Here is a 9,634-nt window from a genome sequence, read left to right on the forward strand (position 1 = left end):
GGATATGATCTAGGCACCAAAGGCTATAGAGTTTGGCTGGTTGAAGATCAACGAGTAATCATAAGCAATGACGTAGTCTTCAACGAGATGAAGTTCTTCAAAGACCTTGATAAAGAATCATCACATGAAGTAGAGGAGTCGGCCCATAAACCAAAGAAAGATAAGAGGAAGGTTACCTTCAGGAGTGATCTTATGGAATTTGAAGGAGATCATCCTGATCAAGGTGGAGCTCACACGGAAGTTCAAGAAAAAACAAGGAATGATGAGGAAGCAGAGTCATCGGGAACAACTCAGGAAGAGGAGTCAGAGAACTCAGAAGACGATTTAGACGAAGAGTTAAATCAACCTGAGGACCTGAGGAATTACGTGTTAGCTAGAGATAGAGAGAGGAGGACCATCAGACCGCCTTCAAAGTTTGAGGACGCCGACTATCTAGCTTATGCACTGGCAAGTGCTGAGGATATTGAAATTGAAGAACCTAAAAGCTACAAGGAGGCAATGAACAGCAAGGACTGGAAGAAATGGAACACAGCTTCAGATGAAGAGATGGAGTCCCTGGAGAAGAATCACACGTGGGATTACGTTCAGAGACCAAAAGATCATAAGGTTATTGGGTGTAGATGGATTCACAAACTTAAACCAGGAATCCCAGGTGTGGAGGAACCAAGGTTCAAATCTAGGTTGGTGGCAAAGGGCTATGCGCAGACTGAAGGTGTGGACTACAATGAAGTCTTTGCGCCAGTTGTCAAACACGTCTCATTAAGGCTGCTCTTGTCCGCAGTAGTGAACTTCGACTTGGAACTAGAACAGCTCGACGTAAAAACTGCATTCCTCCACGGAGTGTTAAAGGAGAAAGTCCTCATGGAGCAGCCAGAGGGATACATCAAGAAAGGAAAAGAGTCGATGGTGTGCTTACTCAGAAAGTCCCTTTATGGACTCAAGCAGTCACCAAGGGAATGGAACTATAGGTTTCATACATTTATGGTGAAAAGTGGGTATCTACGGAGCGAGTATGATCCGTGTGTATACCTAAAGGGCTCTAGTGTCGAAGACATGGTCTATCTACTGCTCTATGTAGATGACATGTTGATAGCGTCGAAGAAAATGAGTACGATTCAGAATCTGAAGGATCAACTGAGCATGGAGTTTGAGATGAAGGACCTTGGAGCAGCTAGAAGAATTTTGGGGATGGATATTATAAGGAACAAGGACAATCACATCCTTAAACTATCTCAGAATGACTATCTAGCTAAGGTATTGAAGACGTTCGGCATGAGTGAGTGTAGACCAGTCAATACACCGCTAGGATCACAGTTCAAACTACAGGCTCTAACTGCAAATCAAGAACGGGAGCAGGAGGTAGAGATGAGTGAAGTACCTTATTCAAGCGTAGTGGGAAGTCTCATGTACGCCATGGTTGGTTCAAGACCCGACTTGGCTTATGCTGTGGGGATGGTCTGCAGGTACATGAGCAAACCTGGTAGAGATCACTGGTTAGCCGTGAAGTGGATCATGAGATATGTAAAGGGAGCGTTAGGATTGAACTTAACTTTCGCAAAAGGAGAAGACTTCAAGGTAAGAGGCTACTGCGACTCTGATTATGCTTCAGACATGGATAGAAGTAGATCAATCACCGGCTATGTCTTCACTGTTGGAGGGAACGCAGTAAGCTGGAGCTCATCACTTTATAAGGTAGTTGCCCTGTCCACAACGGAAGCGGAGTACATGGCATTGTCAGATGCAGTCAGAGAAGGCATTTGGTTAAAGGGGATATGCAAGGAGTTGAAACTAAGTGATGAAGAAATTGAGGTACACTGCGATTCGCAAAGTGCGATCTACCTAGCAAAGAACTATGTCTATAGAGCGAAGACAAAGCATATTGCTACAAAGTATAACTTCATAAGGGATGTGATTGCGAGTGGAGTTGCAAGTGTGGTTAAGATTCACACTTCGGTCAATCCAGCTGATATGCTAACAAAGACGTTACCTGGAGAGAAGTTTGTAGGCTGTTTGGCGAGCCTAAAGATCTTCGAAGCTTGAAGAAGGTCGGAGACAGTCGTCTTTGGAACTGAGAAGATGACTGGAAGAAGGAGCTCGTCTTGGAAGTCAGAAAGACGAGGGGGAGCTGAGAATCAGCACCAGGATCGGCAAAGGACAACAAGCAGTGCTTGTCGGAGTTGTGTCATGGTCTCAGTCAATCTTGACACAGAAGTAACAAGTCGGAGCCAAGGTGGAGATTGTGAGTTGTGGCTCTCGACTTGATTGGACTTGGGCCTGAGAATAGCTGAAAGAGGCCCAAGAAGAAGAATTGACACACCGAGTCCACGAGAAGTGCGACACAGGGGATAAAAGCTTGTAACGGCATCGCCTTTATAAGATAGGCTTAGAGAGTTCGCCATTGTTATCTTTTTGAGTAAGAAGCTTCTGTAATCACCCAAGGAAAAATATAGTGGATTCCAGGTGCCGATCCTGAAGGAGACGTACCTCGTCACATTGACAGGGAACTCTAAAACTTTGCTTGTGTCATCTCTTTCCTTCAACCTCTTTCTTGTTACGTAATCTCGATCGAGTCGTATAACGGAGCCGCGAACCTACATACGAGTGATACGAGAGTTTAGCACGAGAGAGAAACTAGAAAGATCGTGAAAGTGAACGAGCTAAAGATCGAGTTAGGATCTTCTACAGCACTTTTAAGTAAAAAATTAAGTGAAATTGTTTACTCCTAATTACTCTATAAATTTACCAATCAAGTAAAAACATTTATTTATTTATGTTTTTTTCTCTATTTACTATTTAAAGAAAAATATACATATAAATTTAAGCTCCACTATATGAGAGAACATATTTACTCCACTTTTTTTTCTTTACCATTTTTATTTTCTCTCATTTTCACCTATTTATTTTCTTCTCATTTGTTATAAATTAACCAATCATACTCTACATAAAACAGAAGAAATTTTGTATTCTAATCATGTGATTGGTAAGTAATTGAGCGGAACAAAAGAGAGAGTAAAAGTTACATAGGTCCACAATCATAGAATAAACTTTCGAGCTAGTATATTGTAGCGTAAACATTAACACTGGAAAAAAGAAACATGTGTTAACAAAAATATATTTACTCCAGATGTAGTAGGTACACAGTAAAACTTTTTTCACCGTTTTACTCTTATTTGGTTACCAATCACACTATAAATTTAGCTTTTCTCTTTCATCCGTATTTTATTTTTTGATTTTCACCTTTTACCTCTATTTAGGCTCCGAATGGTAACTGCGGTTTGAGCGGTGCAGAACAAGCGGTTTAACTGTGGTGCGGTTTTAACAGTTATAAAAACGTATAGATATATGATATATGTAAAGATTTTTGTTACTGTTAACTGCGGTGCGGGGCGGGACGGTTCGTAACATTCAAAACCTTAATATCAGTCATAGCCTACACATTTCATGTTAGCTATGCAAAACATAGATGTTGATTACTTATTGAAGAATATCTTACGTTAGTGCAGACTGCAGAGTGACGCATTCAATAGTTTCGTGGACAATGATAGTTTTGAACTATTATGATATATTTCTGAAATTGTGTAGTTTAAAGTTTTCGCTATAATTTTTTTTCACTAAAATTAAGTCGCTATAATTGTTTTTTGTGTGTTTATAGATTTTTTTTTTTTTACAATACTTTTTCAGAGAGAAAGAGTGAGATTTTTTCATAACTTTATCATTTAATTACTGTAGAAACTGTGTAGTGGTTGAATTTAGATGTAACCTTAGTGTTGAGAAGGAACAACTAAAAACTTATGTATATCATATTACTCCAGCGTTTCTAAACTTCAATTCTGCTTACGTAAAAAAACAATCAGATCAATAATTTTGCTTACCATTGTTTCACTTTCTAATAATATTTTCGTCAGGCAGCATTTCTTTCAAATATTTTATGATCCTCTTTTACATTATTTAAAAAAAATTAAAATTATTGATACTGGATATCCCCGTGGTTTAATATGTTGACTACTTTCATAGAACAATGTAGTAAACAAACAGTTGAGTTTAGAGAAAGTTAAGCAAAAACACTCATTGCCTAGTCATATTCAACTACGAGTGCATAATGATGGGGCAAACCACAATCTTTTCTTATGCTAACAAACTCTAAGCTTCTTTGGGGTCCCGATCCCCGACCTTATTATTTACGAGGAAAACAAATTATTTTGAATTTAGAAGTGGTAATTAACATTTCATGTTACTTGTATTATTACCATGTCTGTGAAACTCAAATGAATTGCGTTGATCTAATGTCCACTTTTGTTTTGTGGGAGACATTTACAATTGTTTGTTTCACTTAGTAATAGTGGATGTAATTTTTGTTACTGAGTCATGAATAATTTATAACACTTTCTACCAGATTAATCATTTTTAGTTTTCGGTTCACAAATATTAATGTTATGGATATTCGTAATCAGATAAAGGGGTAAACCAAGTTGTTAACGAGTAAGATCGATACATATGGTTAAACTAGGTGGTTGGAGAAATTGTTAAGATTAACAACAAATCTAATGAAAGTCCTAGTAGTAAAGATTTGAGTCTGGAGGGGTAGAAAAGACAGCGTAAGGAGTTTGACAAACATATGATGTAAGTCTACAAACATAAGTGCCAATAGATTCTATTAGCGGCTAGTTCGCAGACAACGAGAATCCTGGAGCTCAACAAATAAATTATTTTGAGTATTTTGAAAATACTATTTTCCTTGCTTCAAGCGCGTGTCCGGTTGAAAATAACATTTTCTCATATTTCTGATGTGAAATATTTTATACAGTATGATAAAATTCTACAAGTTAATAATGCCAAGCACTGGATCGAATTTTGAAAATCGGGATTACACACATGTTGAAGCATTGATAAGATATTAAGATTATTTGATGTTTCCAAAATGAAATTAATTGGTCTAGTGAATTTATGGAGTGTTTTGGTAGGAGAATATTCAATATTTGGGACTATTCAGATGAATTATGGAGTATTTTTAGTTCTGGAAAGTGTTTGGCAGGTTGAATCTTAGTGAGATAATCTCAAGCATGGACATGTCTGAATCATAGTGGAGTGATCCAAGGTGTGTGGTCTGAGATATAATCGGCAATGCTTCTTGATTTATGACTGTCATTGGAGCCAGGTTTGAATATACGATTGTATTGACCATCCAATAAAGCCAAGTAGTGAATTTTGCTTTTAACCATATGTAGCATTATGTGCCTTAAAGTCATTATTTTCACGTCGAAATTGGCATATATGAACTCGTTAAAATATATTTGGCATATACTCGTATTTTCGTTAGTGCAGTACTGTGTGTATAACTGTATAAGTCAAGATGTTTGTGAAATGTGAACCATATCAAATATCAATAACTCTAGGGCGATTCCCAATCATTTATTTGTTTCCCAAACAAAATATAATTTGATTTTTTTACCTTTTTGGTTAATATTTATATATGATTATATTTCTAAAAGAAGTACAAATACTTTCTTATTTTATATCATTTTTAAGTAGTTAAGTGGTTTGTAATTCAAAACTAACTAATTAACTGCCGCTTTAAACCCAAAAGTATCCTCTAATTCAATCTTTACGGTCCAACTTAACTACATCGTTTAATTTTACATTATTGAATACTATATCACCCAATTGGAATATTTATAAAATCATTTTTCTAGTCAGATAAAACGTATTGATATTATTAAAAGTCGGAACTTTTTTCTCAAACTAAAGAAAAACAAAAATCTAAAACTGTCAGAGAGTTTGAATCATGTCCAAGTCCTTGATGCAAGAAGAAAGCGAAACCAATTAAAAGCCGCAAAAACAAGAAACAATAAAAGATAAATACTGAAGTTGATGTCTTAAAGTGACACGTGTCCAAACTTTACCATACACACTCACCCTAATTAATTTTCTTACTCAGTCTCTTATCCGAAAAATAATCCTCTCCAAGTTAAAAATAAATATAATAATAATAAATAATAAATCACTCCTTTATCATTTCACTATAAATACAACACCATTCTCTCATCTTCTACATCACAATAAACACTCTTCATTACCAAAAAACACAAAAAAAAAACAGAGAGAAAGACAGAAAAACAAAAAAAAAAAAGACAAAGAAAAAATAAACAAATTTTCTTTTCTTTTTTTTTTCCTCTAAAGTTTACGTTTTGTGACTTTTGTCTATCGTGTTTTTTTTTTCTCAATGGGAGCTTTTGAAACAGAAAAAACCGCTAAAGATGCGGCGGCTCTTGAGACACAGTCTTCACTGGAAGAGTTCAACCAGCCGTCTCCTCTCCGTAAAATAATCTCCGTCTCTTCCATCGCCGCCGGTGTACAGTTCGGGTGGGCCCTACAGCTCTCTCTCCTCACACCTTACGTCCAGCTTCTTGGTATCCCTCACAAATGGTCCTCTCTCATCTGGCTCTGTGGTCCCGTCTCCGGCATGATTGTCCAACCCATCGTCGGTTTCCACAGTGACAGATGCACGTCAAGATTCGGTCGTCGCCGTCCCTTCATCGCCGCCGGAGCCGCCATGGTCGCCGTCGCCGTGTTCTTGATCGGATACGCTGCGGATATCGGCTATAAAATGGGCGACAAACTCGAGGAAACGCCGAGGGTTCGAGCCATCGGGATCTTCGCTCTCGGGTTCTGGATCCTCGACGTGGCCAACAACACCCTCCAAGGACCTTGCCGTGCTTTCTTGGCCGACCTAGCCGCTGGAGACGCTAAAAGAACGCGAGTCGCAAACGCGTTTTTCTCATTCTTTATGGCGGTTGGAAACGTTTTGGGATACGCGGCTGGTTCTTTCACCAACCTACATAAAATGTTCCCGTTCGCAATGACCAATGCATGCGATCTTTATTGCGCTAATCTCAAGAGTTGCTTCTTCTTGTCCATCACACTCCTCCTCCTCGTCACCGTCACGTCTCTTTGGTACGTCAAAGATAAACAATGGTCTCCGCCGCCGGTAGCCGCCGACGAGGAGAAGAAGAGTGTTCCTTTCTTTGGAGAAATCTTTGGAGCTTTTAAAGTCATGGAACGTCCCATGTGGATGCTTCTTATCGTCACCGCACTAAACTGGATCGCATGGTTCCCGTTTCTTTTGTTTGATACTGACTGGATGGGTCGTGAAGTGTACGGTGGTGACTCAGAAGGAGACGCGAGGTTGAAGCAAATATACAACAAGGGAGTACAGTCTGGTGCATTGGGGCTGATGTTTAACTCTATCGTTCTTGGTTTCATGTCACTTGGTGTTGAGTGGATTGGTAAGAAAGTGGGAGGAGCTAAACGGCTTTGGGGAATTGTTAATTTCATTCTTGCCATTGGTTTGGCCATGACGGTTCTTGTCACGAAATTGGCGGCGGATTACCGGAAAGTCGCCGGTCCATATGCCGGACCGTCGCCTGGTATTAGAGCTGGAGCGTTGAGTCTCTTTGCTGTTCTTGGTATTCCATTAGCTGTAAGTATTACAGCTTTTGTCTTTTTGTCTGTTTTATTACTTTTAAATATTTTGGCTAAATATAATATTAAAAAATTCATATTTTTTTTACAGATTACTTTCAGTATTCCGTTTGCACTAGCCTCCATATTTTCAAGCAGCTCCGGCGCCGGCCAAGGTAAATTTTGTTTTTAATTATCCATGGTCTCGTTAAAACAAATCACAGTTTCATTTTTAAATAAATAACTAAATTTTTTTTTATTATTTTGCAGGACTGTCGTTAGGAGTTTTAAATTTGGCAATTGTGATACCACAAATGATAGTATCACTAGGAGGAGGACCTTTCGACGCCCTTTTTGGCGGTGGAAACTTACCGGCGTTTATAGTCGGAGCAATCGCAGCGGCGATCAGTGGAGTATTAGCTATAACCGTTTTACCTTCACCACCACCGGACGCACCTGCCTTGAAGACAGGAGCCATGGGATTCCATTAGTTTAAATTATGTTTTATTTTCTTTATGAAACTCATGATCAAATACAGTACTATTGTGCAAAACTGCAAGACCCAAAACCACAAAAAAGAACAGAAGATGATCAAATCTAATAAGCTTGGGTTGTCTGTATTCCACCCTTCTTTTAGTTTCTTGTTTTTGGTACCGATATCAAAATGAAATAGATTTTGGTTCTTTATAATTGTTGTGTTTGATTTTGGTAAAAAAATCCCCAATATACAAAAAATAAGACCTGATAATAATATACTGTATTACAGTTCTCTGAACATGAAAAATAATTTGAAAGTTTTGACTATCAAGAATATAATTAATTTACAGGAGTCATGAATTTCTGTTTTGCCCCAAATAGAATCAAACCTGGCCAGTCTAAGACAACTTTTCTGTTTGATTATATGAACTAGATCTTCTCACCGCGCTATGCGCGGTTTGTACTTTTTAAATTTATTAAATTATTTTGTATTATTATATAATTTGTTTGCTTGAGCTTGTATTTTTATTTTATATAAATATTAATTAGTTGTACAATTCTTTTATTTTTTATTTGCTTCTTCTAACAAATTTAAACGATAAATTTTTACACTATATACCACATGTATTTTGATATTATAAAATAGGTATAATAAAACCAAATTGATTTTGATAATTAACACACTAAAGAGGAGTAATATAGTTTGTTGTTATTTTATCTTTTGCTGTCGTTGCCTTTCCTGACTTTATAAATTGGATGATATAACTTTTTTGTATTTTTTCTATTTCATTTGAAACTTCATATAACTTCATATAAATTGATTGTTTTAAAAAAAAATATTGTATATGGTTAATTCATGTAAGTATTTATGACCAACATGGTATCTTAAAATCTTATAGATATTCTTATTTTTCAATGATTTTTAAGCAACTATAACATCTTTCACTGACTCAAGCACACAAAGAAATATTTTTACTATACCATTGTTCACATTTTTAAAATCAGAAAACTTGATCATAAGTTTTTGATTTACCTCTTCATTGATAACATTGTTATTAAATATTATTCTGGTTTACTCTGTGTTGAGCATTTTGTATAAGTTTAGATGTTTAGTGATTAGTATTCCTAACTATCATATTTTTTTTGGAAAATTTCATTTAGTAATAATTATTAGTTACATAATGAATAATAAACTTTAAACTCTAACTTGTATTTTTGTTCTCATAATATTTTCTTTAGTGAGGTTTTAGTAAATTTAACTTGTTGTTCGAAAAGATATATAAAACTAAGAGAAAATTTATAGGATAACCCTTTAATTTTATTTTCACAAAATAGCTTCTAAAAAAGAAAGTGACTAAAAGAAATTTTATTGAAGAGTAAATATACCTTTATAACCTTAAAGTTATCTAACCCCAGACTTTGGTTCTAGAGTTAAGGGGTGGGGTAAACAAATTTTTAAAATAGAAAAAAATTAAAAATAGTTTCAAAAAGTATTTTCGAATTTCAAAAGAAAAATTAGAAGAAAAAAAATATTTTTTTTGAAAAAAAAAGAATCAATATTTTTTTATAAAAATTTCAAAAAAAAAAACATATAATAAAAAATTATAAGAAAATAGATGTATTTTTTTATTATTATATATATGTATATATCAAGGAGTAGAAGTGTCTTATTTTTTTTCGTTGAAAACTCTTTTTGTGA

The 9,634-nt window shown here is 35.9% G+C and overlaps 1 protein-coding gene across 2 annotated transcripts; it reads left to right on the forward strand.

The window, feature by feature from the left end:
• The first annotated feature begins 6,025 nt into the window (after nt 1-6,025).
• LOC103852734 (sucrose transport protein SUC1) lies at nt 6,026-8,149 on the forward strand. 2 transcript variants are annotated; one of them, XM_033283910.1, is made up of 3 exons: nt 6,026-7,477; nt 7,582-7,634; nt 7,729-8,149. In XM_033283910.1, exons 1-3 carry the CDS (start codon nt 6,221-6,223, stop codon nt 7,952-7,954), a joined length of 1,536 nt encoding a protein of 511 aa, XP_033139801.1. In that variant the 5' UTR covers nt 6,026-6,220; the 3' UTR covers nt 7,955-8,149. The 2 variants fall into 2 exon arrangements, with proteins under 2 accessions (XP_033139801.1, XP_009127880.2); XM_009129632.2 differs by having other exon boundaries at nt 7,571-7,634; nt 7,729-8,148.
• The last annotated feature ends 1,485 nt before the right edge of the window (nt 8,150-9,634 follow it).

Source organism: Brassica rapa, chromosome A02 (genome assembly GCF_000309985.2).
Source record: "Brassica rapa cultivar Chiifu-401-42 chromosome A02, CAAS_Brap_v3.01, whole genome shotgun sequence".
In the NCBI taxonomy this organism is placed as follows: Eukaryota; Viridiplantae; Streptophyta; class Magnoliopsida; order Brassicales; family Brassicaceae; genus Brassica; species Brassica rapa.

What these genes read in the sequence shown, in the direction of transcription:
- LOC103852734 (XM_009129632.2), top strand. Translation starts at nt 6,221, where the DNA reads ATGGGAGCTTTTGAAACAGAAAAAACCGCTAAAGATGCGGCGGCTCTT. An exon ending in TTCTTGGTATTCCATTAGCT is followed by an intron (nt 7,478 to 7,570) that starts GTAAGTATTACA and finishes TTTTTTTTACAG; the next exon opens with ATTACTTTCAGTATTCCGTT. An exon ending in CAGCTCCGGCGCCGGCCAAG is followed by an intron (nt 7,635 to 7,728) that starts GTAAATTTTGTT and finishes ATTATTTTGCAG; the next exon opens with GACTGTCGTTAGGAGTTTTA.